Below are 15,505 nucleotides of genomic sequence, written 5' to 3'. Positions count from 1 at the left end.
GTCCCGTCTTGTTTAAGTACATTACTCTTACAAAATCTATTTTTATACAAACATGCTTTTGCACAACTCTCTGCTGAATGTTATCTAGATTATTCCCCACTGCTCCTTTTCAGAATATTTTCATCTCGCTCTCTCTTCCTGAGATAAGTCCTTGAGCTGAATGTCTCAACATAGTGGCTGTCCATTCAAGCAAACTTGCATCCATCAAAATTGATTATACAAATTTTTCTCAATAAGGATTTTCTTTTCTAAATTTTCTAAGTTCAAGGCATTTTGGAGAATTGAAAACACCATTGTATCCTCTTTCTACCATCTGTATTATCAGAATCAGGAAGCTTAGTAGGTTTAGTGCTGTTCTGCTGTCACTGCTTTTTGAGTGCTTGTGAGTCTTGCCTCCTCCATATCCTTGTCCTATGGCAGGGTTAACATTGTTTTGAGTAGCCAATGTTTTGGCTAGCCTCCTTGAATGGAATGGAGGCTCTAGAACAGGGGGCTCATGGAATGAGGGTGAAAGGAGGTAGATTCAGGAGTAAACTTCAGGAAATATTTATTTACACTATTTATCGCCTTGATTGTATTATAGAAAGGCAATTCACCAAATACAATAAAATAAAGTCAAGACTAGTGGATGCATAGAACGGCCTTCTAGTGGAAGAGGTAGAGGCAAACTCAGTATCTTAATTCAAGAAAGCATAGGATAAATGCAGGGGATCTCTGATGGAGTGATAGGAATTGTAAGGGCTAGATAAATTAGATGGATGGGTCATAAGGTCTTTTTCTATGAGTAACTAACTAAGGCCTAGATTCATCAAACTATCACATGTGATAGTTAGAGGGGCGTGTTTTATGGTAATGCTTATTTATCACAAAGTGCGCTATCATAGCACTTCAGATAGGTATTACCGCAGAGTGCGATAACTTTTCACACTTTGCGGTAAGTGCCACAACTGCTGTAATTCCTGAGAGAGAGAGAGAGAGAGAGCGAGAACTCATACTAGGCAGGTATTTATATCTCTATATGAGGCCCACCTAGTTACTCAAGGTGAGGTTTAGGTAGGAGTGTAGGGGTTAGGGGCCACTTTGACATTCAGAGTGAGACATACGAACAGAACAGTGCTCTCTTGTGAAGATTTGATGACCTTCTCACCCAAAGATGAGATTTGTGCATGGTTGAGAGAACATTGTACAAATCTCATCTCTCTCTCTCTCCGTAAAAGCCTAACAATGCTATGAGCGAAATCTAAATTAGCATCGCATCATGCATTATGGTGTGTTTTCCTTGCGAAAAATACCTTAATGCATGCGAAAAGCCCATATCGCAGCTTGGAAAATAACTCCCTAAATTTTCAGACTACTGAGGGTCATGAGTTCCTCCAACTTATGGTTCATTTGTTATCCTGTAGGGTTTCACATAAAAAATTATGGCAGCCAAGGATGATAGGGTCCATATAGAATGCATATTCTAGACAATACCAGAGCTAATTTGGGTTTACTGTGACAGCATGTGAAGACTTATGCAATCAAGACTTTTTGTTTTTTTTAGTCTTAATTACTTTTGGAATATTTTTATAATTGTTCTTTCACAAAGAAGGTGTCAAGTATATTGTGTAGATCAGTGAAACAATTCCTAATTTAATGCATTTTGATTTATTTAGAGAGCAGAATGTGAAAAATGTACAAGGGTGTGAAGACTTGCAAGGCAGTATACTTAGATGTGAGGGTAAAGGTAAAGCCTGTGGTTGAGTAGGCTCTTTAGTGTGATCCTTGTCCTTGATTTCCCTTGTTGAGTTCTCTGATCTTGGGCTCATAGTTTGACACTTCGAGCAGCACACAAGCCTCTGAGTGCTCAATCATTAACTGGCTCCAGGAGGGACAAAGAACTGACTTCATATATAAAAATACCTGTTCACAGAGATACAGTATATGTAGACCCATATGCAGACATTGGTAAATCTTTTATTCTGGAGATGATTATGTCTTTATTGGGCAAGCCAATGAACAAAACATCTGTATAAGGTTTTCCATGTTTTGCAACACATTGTGTGATTCTGTAATTTCTCTCTGTGGCTTGATTTTTAATGACATAGAAGTTCGTAAAGGCACTGCTTTGCTTTCCTTGCCTTTCAATGGCACATTTGACTCAACCTCGTCCGCCTCATGTTTGAAGTTTTTCTCATGCTTCGTCTGGAAATGTCATTGGATGCTTGATGTGCAGCAAACAATGCTCTCATCGCATAGAGTATAGACATCATGGTCTTTATGTTGAAAGAATCCATATTTGTCTCTCCAAGAAGGTTGAAATGGGGGCACATTTGACTTTGCTTTCTTAGGAAATGCCATTTTGTCCCTAATGTATGATCCTCCACCTAAATGTAAAAAATGTGATCAGTGACATGCATCATAAGCTTTCCTGCAAATCAACTAGCAACTGAGAATGACGGGCAGATACAGACCAAAATGTCCTATCAAGTCTGCCCATTTGATTTTTATGCAGTTTGGGTGTATGAGTTCCCACATGCTTATCTATGACTTTATTTATTTATTTAAACATTTTATATACCGTCATTCTATATAATGATCCCAATGGTTTACAAAGTGACGTTCACAGTTATAGCTTAACAAAAACAAACAAAGATTGGTTACAGGGGTGGTAATCATAGGCAGGCATTAATATCTATCAAGTTAAATTTCCTGATACACTATCTAGCACATATGTCAAAGTGTGCGTATAATTAAATTGATATGATAATTTTTTCACATCTTAGTCAGTAGGTTGTTTTGAGAATCTCACCTTTTTTCGTATGCTTTGATTATCTTTTATCCTTCTTGTCTTTGTGGTTCTGTATATTCTAATGTTTTTAGGTTAAATTATATACATTCTTGAATAGCCATGTTTTTAATTCATGTTTAAAACTCTTTCTATCTGGTAACATATGTAAAGTCTCAGGCAGAGAATTCCAGAGCTTTGGACCCGCTATAGAAAATAGTCGATCTCTTATTTGTGTCTGTGTTGTGGGAATAATCAGTAGTCCTGTTGAATGCCCCGTCTGTGCTCGGCCTGCGCATGGGCGTGCTTACCTTCCCAACTCCTCTGCAGGTCCTGGCTCAGCCTCTCCCGCGGCTACAGCTAGCTCCTCGAGGCCTCGGCGTCCCACGGTGGCAGTCGCCGGGCCTTCCTCAGCGCACCAGGTCTCACGGTGGGGCTTGGCATCCTCTGTGGCGTTGTCCCCGCCCCTAGGCGCGAGCACGGACCACCCCGTCCTTTATAGGGCCAGGGGCAGGTCCTAGCTCCTGATTCAGCACAGTATATCAGGAAGTTCTTGCCTTCAATTCTTTGCCTTGGGAATTGGGTCGACACCATGTGTGTACCTGTTTGCCTCAGTGTCTCATCGCTTGTTCCAGTCTTGTTCCAGCGTTCTCCTGTTCCTGTGTTCCCTCAGGTAGTACCTCTTGGACTGACTCTCTGGTACTGACCTCTGCCTGTTCTTGACTATGCTGATCGCTACCTGGATACTGACCTCTGCCTGCTCTTGACTACGTTGATTGCTGCCTGGATTCTGACCTTCACCTGCCTCCTTGACCACGTCTGATCTCTGGAACTTGACCCCTGCTTTGGCTGACTACTCTCAGACTGACCTTTGGAACTTGACCCCTGCTTTGGCTGACCACTCTCAGACTGATCTCTGGAACTTGACCTCTGCTATCACTGATCACGTCTCCTTGAGCCTGGCCCTGCTCCTAGCCTTGTCATCACAGACTCTGTTCTGGCCTTCCTTGATTCCCCAAGTCTGACATCGACCGCGCACCCTTGATCCTGGGGGGCACACCTTTATACTTCCTATCCAGGAGACCTTGCGAGGCCCATCTAAGTCCAAGCGGCCCAGGTCCCCCAGGGCTCCACCCTGGGGGACCTCGGGCTTCCAGTGGTGAAGCTCCAGTTAGCCTCTGTCTCCTCCTGTGCTCCACCTCCTGCATGGTGTGTTGGGATCTCTCTCTCTTTCTCTCTCATGGTGGTAGGTAGCTTAAAAGCCTAACAATGCTATGAGTGAAATATAAATTAGCATCCACCGTGCGTTATGGTGCTTTTCACTTGTGAAAAATGCTTTAACGCATGCGAAAAGCCCATAACGCAGTTTGGAAAATAACCCCTAAATTTTCAGACTACTGAGGGGATTGAGTTCCTCCAACTTATGGTCCATTTGTTATCCTGTAGGGATTTCACATAAAAAGTTATGGCAGCCAAGGATGATAGGGTCAATATAGAATGCATATTCCAGACAATACCAGAGCTAATTTGGGTTTACTGTGACAGCATGTGAAGACTTAGGACTCTGCCCCTATTCCATGACTTTCTAATTTCCTAAGAAGTCTCTCATGAGGGACTTTGTCAAATGCTTTCTGGAAAATAGAATGCCCAGGTTTGCTTCATTTTTTTCTCTGCATGGTGTGTTGGGATCATCCTAATTATTACTTGCAGCAATTTACAGAAAAACATACTGTAACCATGTGAGGAAAAATATCAGTATCAGAGCTTTACAAAAGAACAACCCTACCTATGCAAAGGCAACACTGCAAATATTATACCAGGTCATAAAACACCAGTACACCTTCTATCAGGAAAGCAGAATAAGCCAGGCTGCTAAATATCCTCACACAAAACCTCTAGCTGAATACCTCATCTCGGTCACACACACAAAATGCAGGCAGATCCTCACCAAATACAGAAAAAAGAGTGACCATATGCAAGCAAATATTGAACTAGAAGCACAACAAGCCAGACTGTGTGCAGTGCAACAATGGAAAAACTGAATCACCATTCCTCATAAAACATCAAACAATATAATCAAGAAATGTATAACATCAAATCATACTAATAAACAATATTTCAAAACAGTTGATGAATAAATAACATCCAGTAATTAAAAACATCAAAAACATATTTCAAAAAGGATATCAAACACCATCCAATAATTAAAACTATAATAAGAATGAAAACATCCCCTGCTCTCTATACCTGTGAGCTTGCCTTTTCCAGTCATTCTGAGATTATCATGAATATACTCTCTGCTTTGATGGTGGGAGGGGTGGGGTGGGTGGAAGAGAAATTGGATTCAGAGAACAACCAAACTGGGCCCTGACTTTTACAATCTGGAATACTGATACGCAGACATAAGTGAAAAAGCACAGGACTGCTTCTAAGGCCAAATCCACAAGCTGAACACATCAGCAAAAATGTTGCTAGCAGTTCCTCAGGCAATAGAGAGAGGTGGTCAGAGTTTGGATGCTACTACTTCCTTAATCTCAAATCTAGCCCTATCTTAAGCTATAAGGTTTGGGAATAACTGTAGAGCGGCTGTGGCTACACTTCAGAGAAACATGAGGGTAGCCTGCATGGCAGATACTACCATATGAAGTTTGCTGGGCAGACTGGATGGCCCATGTGGTCCTTTTTTGCCGTCATTGCTATGTTACCATATGATTTTAGTATGGAGGTGGGGAAGGGAGGGTGACCAGACACAAACCTTCTCCTCTCTCACACACATTCTCTCTCATTCTCACGCTGTTTTCCTCTATCTCACCCTCCCACATTCTGCCACACTCTTTCGCACACCTACTGCTTCCCTATGTCTCATCTAACACAGATACACACCTACACACACTCTCTCTGTCTGGCTCACTTACATGGATGCTGTTTTCCTTAGTGTGCACACACACGAGCACAGGGACAAGGATGAGCTTGCTGTAGTCCAAGGAAAATGACAGGGACTCAGTAGCCCCAATATAACATCTTCCCCTTCCCCCACACAATAAAAACAGACCCAATAAAAACATCATTACACCTCCCCAGCACCCATTTTATTTTCTTTCTCCCACCTCTACCTCTCTCAAAAAGTCAACCCTGCAACCCCAGCCTTCATTCTCCCCCTTGCCCTTCCCAAGTCCAGTCCCAGAATTACACCCCTTTCTCTTCTTCAGATCCAAGTTCTGCATTCTCCTCCTCCTCCATAACACTTCCCTTCCCCCCCCCCCACCAGGTCCAAGACCTGCACTCTCCTCCTCCCCAGTATTCCCCTTCTCCTCCGAAATACCACCTCAGGCCTCCTCCCCCTCCCCATTGCATTGGAGAAGAGAAAGGTACAATGGTATCAGCATTACCTTTCCTGTGAACTGCGTCCCTCCTTCAGTGATGGGGTGCTGCTGGGGGTAGCAGAGATACGAGTCACAGGCTTATGCTTCCTGCAGTCTGCTTCCCATGGTCTTGCGCTTATGCTTCCCACGGTCCTGTGCTTCTGTTTATGTGCAGCACGCTTCCCATGGTCCTGTGCTCGTGCTTCTGCTTCCCGTGGTCCCAGGCTGCTTCTTCCTGTGGCCTGCTTCTCATGGTTCCTTCCCCATCCAGATTGAGCTGCAGCATCCCGAGCACAGAGAGGTTGGCAGGGACTGACCAGTGCTGCAAGCTGTGGCAACACAATAGCAGTCGCTGGATGGCCTGGGAGAGGAGGGTTGACATTGGGCAGCAGCAGCCCCTCAACCTTTTCAGCCACACATGGCAAAGGCCCAGGCAGTACTCAATGAGACTCCTTGGCTACCACATGCAGCATACTGCATGCTGCACAACCAGTATTTCCATGGGCAGACTGGTTTGGTGGTCATAAGTGGCTACTTGCTGAGCTGGTCATGTGGGGTGGGCTAGATTTGAGATTAAGGAAGTGGTAGCATCCAAACTCTGACCACCTCTCTCTATTGCCTGAGGAACTTCTATTTTCCTCTGAGTGTTTATTCTCTCTTTCAAAGAGAAAGCAGACCCCAACCACCCTCTTTCAGGACAGGCTTAACTATGGCTCTACCCCTTCTGCTAAGACTATCTCCAATACTTCTACTGGCAGAACCAGATTACTTTACTCTCAAAGGGGAAAAAGCAAAACTAAAACATTCTCTATCCCAAGGAATTATTCTCCCTTCACCAAGGCAATTTACTCTTAAATGACCCTTTGTTCAAATGAGGGAGGCATAGATAAAATTAAAGATCTGAAACAGGTTTTCCTTTGCTGGTGGCAAGTTGCCATCTGCTTCCTAGTGTAAATATTTTAAGAGGGATTATGTGGTCACAATTACTAACCTGACACAAAACATCAATATGAATACTGTTTTATATTGATGTAAAGAATCCACTTCATAATCCAAATTGACTCCAAAACTACTGATATGCTTTAAAAAAAAAAAAAAAAGTCATACACGTGTTCAAAGGGGTATGTTCAGGAACTGAAGGATTTTATTCCCTAACACATAATGGCAGAGATTTACTCAGGCTGTCTGCCAGTTATTCTGAATGTACAGTGTGTCTGAAATTTTAGCTTGAAAGGGGGTTGCATTGGATAATAATATCCCCAGTTAAGGGTTGAAAAGCAGAGAGATAAGTGAGTTCATGCGATGCTGGAGCCTTTTGTATAGAGAAAACTCATTTCTTTAGCCATTTGACAAGTGTTTAAACTATTTTTTTTTTTATCATTATCTTCACTAGTGTATGGAAACACAATTTTCATGACCAGAAAGAAGTTAGCATTAAACAAAGTGGATAATGCTTGCTGCCCGTATAGGGTTTTGCTGTGTACAAATCCGTTCATGCAGCATGTCAAGCTGTTCTATCCTGCAGGTACTGTCACTAGAGTCAAGATGAATATGGCAGTACTCAATATTTGTTTCTAAATGCATTATGTTTTTCTTCTTTCTTTTTTCTTTTTTTTTTATTACTGAAGTGCTAAGAATCATAGCTTCATGCACATAATTCTTCTCTAACCTGTGCTACAGTGTGTACCTCAGACAGATGTAATTGCTTCTTTATTGGAATGCTTTATCTCCTGAGAACCTTAAGCCTTCTGAATGTAATGGGGGCAATGTGTTCAGTAGCCCGCGTTGTTTGCATTGTATGCAGGGGCTTTTAAGTTTGCATTCATGGCAGCCAGTTTAGAAAAGGCTGCTTGAATTGTTTCCTTTTCAAAATTCAGAACTGCAAAATATATGCACTAAAAGAGCCTGCCTACTTTGCACCTGTTTGTGTGGACAGCCATGCTAGGGCAAAATAGCACATATATACTTGAAAACTGAGAGGGTGATTTTGAAACTCCATAGGCAGCCCTGCAAGCCAATTTTCATAGGGAAACGCCATGTGGAGTTTCTCTTTGAAACTACTGTGGCAGGCTGGTGCCACGGGAATTCTTTTCCCCATGTACTTTATAGGAAATCCCCCATATGAATACTTTATCTGTTCCTTCTTAACCCATCCTAAGGCATTGCCCCTTTTCCTGCATGGGGGGAGGGGAGAGAAGGTTTTTTTAAAGGGGCTTTTTCTACAAGTAAACAGCTTTTAACCTGCCAAAATCCCTTGGAAAATTGCCTCTTAAATGTACATCTGCTGTTTAACTCCCTAAACATACCCAACAAATGCCTCACATTGTGTAAGCCTTGCATACTTTTAGCTGGCCAGAGGAAGGTAATTTTAGAACAGGCCAATTTACCAAGGTAAAAGGCTTTGTCAATTGCTCTCTTCATATACTGTATATGTGTTCTTTAAATTGTTGTGCCCTGAATCACTGTTTGTAGTGTAAGCTTAGTATCAGAGGATCAAGGAAGAGCACTTGATGTCATCTATTTGGATTTCAGCAAAGATTTTGAAACCGTTCCACATTGGAGGCTTGTGAACAAAATGAGAAGCTTCGGAGTGAGCACCAAGGTGGTGGAGTGGATTACAAACTGGTTGACTGATAGGCGATGACATGTAATGGTAAATGGAACTTACTCTGAAGAGAGAACCGTGTTAAGAGGAGTGCCACAGGGATTGGTATTGGGACCAGTTCTGTTCAAAATCTTTGTGAGCGACATTGAGGAAGAGATAGAAGGTAAAGTTTATCTATTTGCGGATGAAACCAAGATCTGCCACAGAGTGAATGTACCTGAAGGAATAGAGAGAGTGGTTGAAGATTTGGCAGCTGAGACTCAATGCCAAGAAGTGCAGAATTTTGAAACTCCATAGGATGCTTTGTACCTGCAGCCCCGCAAACCAATTTTCAAAGGGAAACACCATGTGGAGTTTCCCTTTGAAGCTACTGTGGCAGGCTGGTGCAACGGGAATACTTTTCCTCATGTACTTTATAGGAAATCCCCCATGTGCATACTTTATCTGTTCCTTCTTAACCCATCCTAAGGCATTGGCCCCTTTCCTGCATGGGGAGGGGAGAGAAGGTTTTTTTAAAGGGGCTTTTTCTTCGTGTAAACAGCTTTTAACATGCCAAAATCCCTTTGACAGGCTAAGAGAGAATTTGAAAAGAAGTTGGCCGTAGAGGCAAAAACTCACAGTAAAAACGTTTTTAAATATATCCGAAGCAGAAAGCCTGTGAGGGAGTCAGTTGGACCGTTAGATGATCGAGGAGTTAAAGGGGCACTTAGAGAAGATAAGGCCATCGCGGAAAGATTAAATGATTTCTTTGCTTCGGTGTTTACTGAAGAGGATGTTGGGGAGGTACCCATACTGGAGAAGGTTTTCATGGGTAATGATTCAGATGGACTGAACCAAATCACGGAGAACCTACAAGATGTGGTAGACCTGATTGACAAACTGAAGAGTAGTAAATCACCTGGACCGGATGGTATACACCCCAGAGTTCTGAAGGAACTAAAAAATGAAATTTCAGACCTATTAGTAAAAATTTGTAACCTATCATCTGCTGGACGGGGGACATAACCCACTGTCTGGACTGATCCTGGTACGTACAGGAAATAGTAGAATAACTGTTAAAGTTGTCTAATTCTTTTCGTATGCACATTGCCAAAAGCTTTTTGTGGTATGAAGTAATAATATAGTATGTAAGCACAGACGATCCCCAAACTTTTCAGATTAATTGGCATAGATATTTCTGAATAATCATTATTCTAGTGCTACGTTTGGCAGTTTGCGGGCTGTCCCCACGAACTGCTGCACTCACCATTTCGGTCGGGCCGTCCCTCACAGGCTGACATGGCCTAGTGCCTCCGACACAGCAGGACGCTGCCAGAATTTTGACATGGCAGGATGCCACCAGCACCTCACATGGACACTGCCAGCTCCTCCATTCGCGCTGCTCGTTAGGTGTGCACGTGTCTGACATCACCTTATTTAAAGGGCCAGCAGCAGGAAAGTCCTGACTGTGCCTAATGATGACATCACACACTCAGGCCTATAAAAGGCCTTTGCTGGCTCTCCTTCACCACCTCAGCAATAGGATCAGCTATGCTTCATAGTACGTGTTGCTTCTCAGTGTCTTGTTCTTGTTCCAGCCTTGTCCTGTTTGTCTTCAGTTCTTGTCCTTGTCTTCAGTTCTTGTCATGCTAGTCTTTAGTTCCAGTCCAGCTTGTCTTCAGTTCCAGTCCCATTAGACTTCTTCTATATCGCCTGCTTGTTCTTCTCCTCTCCCACATGCCCTGCCTATCCATCCCTCCTTCTTCCTCTCAGATGGACAATCATATCAGAGGGCCTTAGCTTGGCCCTCTGATATGATTGTCCACTGCCTGCCACTGACCATTGTCTGGACCTTGGATACGATTGATTGCCACCTGCCTCTGACCTTTGCCTGGACCTCAGACTCGTCTGACAACTACCTGTCTATGACCCACCTTGCTACGGACCTCTCCTGCCATCAGCAGAGACCATTCCTAAGTCTTGCCAGCCCCAGCACCCAAGAGCTTAACCTAAGGGGAATGAGGGCTGATATAGGTGAAGGTCCAAATGAGTCTCTGTTTTGCCTGGGTCCGCCTGCCGATGGTAGGAACCTGCAGGAAGGAGTCCTGCAGGTAGAGCTAATCCTGCCTCACCTAAAGGGTCACCTACTTCACATCTACCAATTAATGATCTTTTTAAAGTGATCTTCAAGGACTCAGATTCTGAAAAAATGGGCAAGGAGACTGAATTGAGCAGCTGTTTGGAGCTTTTAAGATTCAGCAGCTTTAGAATCCCACTTCAAGAACAGTTGGGTGGAATCTAACTGCTGTTGCCATCAGAGATCTGCTTTATATAGACTAGATGTCTTTATATGGTCTTCCGGTTAAAGTTTGATTGACTTTTGAGATGCAATCCCTGCTGCCCTAATATTTGATAGGCTGTTGTGTCATTCCAATAAGAGCACACAAGAGGAAATGAAGCCTTAAAAGCATCTACTAGCAGTAAGATAGACGAAGAGATTTGGGAGTTTTAACTGTCCTGGAATTCTGGACATAAAATTGGCCCCTTAATGTGAAGCCAAATACTGCACATAGGCACCCTCCCAGTTCACTCTCAGGTAGTCTCATTCCTTAACTCATTTCACAATGTCTATTAGGTAAACTGTGCATTACTGTGAAATATACATAGAAAAAAAGCCAGTATGTTTTTCTTGTTAAAATGCTGCTAATTTTAATACTGTTCTGTCTGTAGTGATTATGGTAAATAAGTGCTGCCTGTTCATTAGATTAAACTATTTTATTTAATCCATTATGGTTTTGGCTTATTAAGAACCTATTAACTTTTGAACTTGGCTTATAATAATTGTCAGCACTGACCAAGCCATCCTGAAACTGACTTTCATTAAAACAGTATTTAAAGTCTGTATCAATTACTTCAACTTGGAGTGCAAGTTATCAGAGTGACCTGGACATTGTTATCAATGCCTCCTGGAGACAAAGCTGGTATAAATTCCCGATGCTGGGTAGCATTATAGATGCCTGGTGTTAGGGCTGGCATGATGGAACACTGGCAGCTAAATCCTGCCCTAAAGTAGTTTGAATCATTCCTTGCCAATAGAACACAATCAATTACATGGTTCAACAAACAGTCCAACCCTAGAGAGCTCACCTGTGGAGTACCTCAGGGCTCAGTCCTCTCCCCGCTACTTTTCAAAATCTGCATGTGTTCTATCTGTGATCTCATCCTTCAATAACGAGTGCCACCTATTTGCGGATGACATCCAATCAAAATGGGTTCTGACTAAACCTCATCCTTTACAGCAATAGAACAAGGGCTTAGCAAACACAAACTTAGATTAAACCCATCTGAATTGGAACTCCTCTGGCTCAGTTGCCAAGGCCACTTCCTCAGTTGGTTCTTTCACTAGCAGGCACCACTTTAAATTGTAACTAGTCAGTACCAAAACCTCACAATGGACCTCTACATTTCAAAAGTAATAAGGTCCTCTTTCAGGTATTTAATGAGATCCAACACAGAAGGGGGTGGCAAAAGGGGCTTCGCTATGCATGAACACTCAAGGATCTGCCCAATGATTCTGTTGACCAGTTCCCAGAACCTCAGGCAGCAGAAAGCCAGCCCTCTGCTTCATGCTTCAGCCCCTCCCCTCCCTTCCAGGCAGCTTGCATGGAACAGAGGGGAGGTGGCTGAAGTTAGAGTTGACAGAGAAGAATAATGAAAGGCCATTCTATTCCCCATTCCCCTCTCTGTTGCTGCCTCTTCCTGTCTTTCAGAAAACAGGAGCAGAGGCAGTGAGGCTAGAGTGGACAGAACATTCAGATAGCTTTATTGGCATGACAGTATGTACATACGTTGCCAAAATAATACATATAGGGGTGGATTTTCTAAGTTCTGCGAACTTAGAAAATCCGGTGGTAACAGGGGGTGGGGGGGGGGGGGGCGAAACAGGGGGGCAGTCCTACGCTATTCACCCCGAATAACTACACCATAAATGGTGTAGTTATTCGGGGTGAAATAGGCAATGAAAATGCACCTTATCTTTTCGCTGTCTGCGCCATCTTCGCGGAGTCGGCCCTGGTGACTCCCCGACTCCTCCTCTTCCAGGGCCGACTCTGCCCCGATGTCCCCTTTGCAGGCATGCGCTATGATTTCTAGCTATCGCACGCTTGCGCTGGTAGCGCTAGTGTCCCTAGAGCCCATAGTGGACACAGTTAAAATGCAATAAAACAATCAAAAGATAAGATGCAAATTAAGATACTTAAAATAGCAATACATCTAGCAGCAGAAATAAGAAATAAAACATTAAGACCATTAAAGCTTACTGATAGGCCTGTTCAAAAAGTAAGGTTTCCAATTGGTAGCTAAACCATGTTCCAAAATTCCCTGGATACTATTCTTCCATGCACTGTTTCGCCAAGATTTGTGGCAGCCCTTTCTTATGCAACAGGTCTTTAGCCCTCCCTAGATTCCTGTCAAAATTTGCTGACTTAAAATGCTTTGCTAATAGGCTACAGGTGTTGGCAAGCAGGAGTAAAAGATCTGGAGTGGATGTTTCATCCAGAGAACCCGGTGCCTTGTACCTGAGACCAATATGTTTTTCCTTAGATGGTTTTCCTGTGACTGTCTCTGTGTATATATGTATATATATATATATAGAGAGAGAGAGAGAGATACACAGTGACTGTAACAGTGTTTATTTATGTTCAGGTGCTGCATTTGATTTAAAACAAATCAGTCCATAAATAATAAATATAAATTCAGCTAGACTTAAATCTGCCATATGATTAGTATAATTTGTAGGGATTTTAAAATATTACAATAATGAAATTATCCAAACGATATAAAGAATCAGTGGAGAAGGTTTTTAAAAATAACTCTTATAAAACATGATTAATTTGTTTATAACTTTAAAAATTCTGGAGAAATTTGTGGTGTAGAAAATTAGAGGAACATGTTTTTTAAGGGACTGTGAATGCCAGTTGTAGGAAGTTATTGCGTGAAGCAGTAAGCTCAGACCATTAGTATGTAGACACTGTTTTATTTGTAGGAAACATGAAGATTCTTGGCAAGTGTTAGTCATAGGGAATGTTATTTTGAGAGAAGGGAGATTTTTTGATTGAATAGGGACTGCAATATTCTCTCTGTAAAGGGTAAGGTGCTGAGTAAAAAGAAAAAAAAAAGTAATCTCGATGGCATCCTCAGATGCACAAAACAAAACCGCCAAGATACAGTCTTTGCCTTAACTCACACTGACAAGAGACCAAGAGCCAAAAAACCTACAGGCAGCTAAGGCAATGAATCAAGCCATCACATGACTAAGGAGGAGGCGCTGCTCTGGCTGGCAGCCAGTAGTGGAAGCCGATGGGTGGAACAAAAGGCACAAAAAGACTAATATGACTAACGGGTCTAAGAACTGTGGTGCTCTTATTCGGATCTACAGGAATGTAGGCTTACTAGCAGTTTTGCAGCTCCATCAGCTTTTTGCTCTGACACTGGAACTCTTAATCACAAAGTAGAATCCTGCTGCTTTATGGTAGGGGGACAGCAAAAAAGAACATGGCCTGCATTCTCAAGGTAACTCTTCAATCTGTTGCTTTAATGCATTGTTACAGAAAAGGAGCTCTTTGCTGTTATCAAGCAGGCGGGTGGCTGTTATTCGTTGCACCTTAATGTTAAGCTGGCGTTCAATGAGTATCCTTTTTCAATGGAAAAGGATTATCGAGAGAGAGAGAGTAAAAACGTGTGCAGCTGGGCTCCGATTCCTTTTTCTGCTATTCTGTTTCGTTCCTTGCACTGTCAGAGCTGCAGGCTGCCAGCTAGTGTGGAGAAGGCGAGAGGGAGGAAGTCGGGGCTCGATTTAAGGCAGTAGATGCAATGTGGCGTATTATTGTTCTGCTATCCTGTGTAATGGAATGGGCAAGTTTTAGCATACGAATTCATGTTGTTCCAGGATATATTTAGTAAGAAGCTGATTCACAATATGCAAGCAAGGCATGAAGCCTTGAAGAGCCGCTCCGTAATACCCTGCTCTTTAGTTATGCACTTTCAAATTTCCAGGAAAAGCTCCTATCTCCTCACTGTTGCTATGTATTGGATACTGTAACAGAAGGCTTTGTCTGCATTTAACCCTGCCATTGCTACCAGAGCTTGGAGGGGGGAGGAGTCATAGCATACTTTTGTTGTCCCTATACAAAAAAAATCTAAGCAGTAATTCACATGACACTAGTGCAGGCCTGTTAAGCTATAGCCCAAAGAGGTACAATCATAAAGTTTTTAAAACTGAGACACAAGAGTTACCTAAGTGCCCTGCTGTGCAGGTGAGTTTGAGGTAGAATAATGTTAAATAATATGAACTTTGTATGGTATTTGCCATAGTATAAAGTTTTCTAGATGATTTCAGTTGATTAGAATATGCTGCTATTTAACAATGACTTATGTAAATACCTTCATGATCTGGCCTACTAATCTGACAATGTAATCCTCATAACTATTGAAACACATCCATTTATCTATATTAACAATGAGGTCTCTTCACTCCAATTCTGTACTAAGAAACATTTACAGCTAAAAGTTACTGGTTGAGTATGGCAAGTAAAAATAATCACATCCTATAAAGACCTGAGTGTCTCAGAGAAGACAAATATCCCCCTATATGAATTTTAAGACTGGCCAGACTTACAATTGCATAATACATTATCAGCTTTGTTAAAATATGAACAATCTTTATTATCCCTTTCCCAATTTGTGGAATTGCTCTCCTGACATCTTGAACATCTGGAATTTAGTAGGAGAAGC

The 15,505-nt window shown here is 42.3% G+C and overlaps 1 protein-coding gene and 1 long non-coding RNA gene across 3 annotated transcripts in view; one reads left to right on the top strand and one right to left on the bottom strand.

Annotated features, from left to right (window-relative positions):
* Window positions 1-1,680: 1,680 nt before the first annotated feature.
* On the bottom strand, window positions 1,681-13,172 carry LOC115100474. The gene is made up of 3 exons (XR_003859089.1): window positions 13,033-13,172; window positions 11,861-11,955; window positions 1,681-2,366 (listed from the first exon to the last, which is right to left on the bottom strand). It is a non-coding gene; the product is annotated as an uncharacterized LOC115100474 (long non-coding RNA).
* A 781-nt stretch (window positions 13,173-13,953) lies between these two features.
* The window catches only part of ST6GALNAC3 (ST6 N-acetylgalactosaminide alpha-2,6-sialyltransferase 3), a 351,514-nt gene continuing 349,962 nt past the window's right edge, over window positions 13,954-15,505 (top strand). The window contains exon 1 of one of the 2 annotated variants that reach the window (XM_029618308.1): window positions 13,954-14,284. In XM_029618308.1, coding sequence (XP_029474168.1) covers window positions 14,267-14,284 — 18 coding nt within the window. In that variant the 5' untranslated portion in view covers window positions 13,954-14,266. The remainder of the gene's footprint in view (window positions 14,285-15,505) is intronic. The other variant, XM_029618307.1, reaches the window with a different exon arrangement.

This window comes from Rhinatrema bivittatum, chromosome 10 (genome assembly GCF_901001135.1).
Source record: "Rhinatrema bivittatum chromosome 10, aRhiBiv1.1, whole genome shotgun sequence".
In the NCBI taxonomy this organism is placed as follows: Eukaryota; Metazoa; Chordata; class Amphibia; order Gymnophiona; family Rhinatrematidae; genus Rhinatrema; species Rhinatrema bivittatum.
The sequence above is the reverse complement of the archived record's forward strand: the minus strand, read 5'-3'. Positions and strand labels throughout refer to the sequence as shown.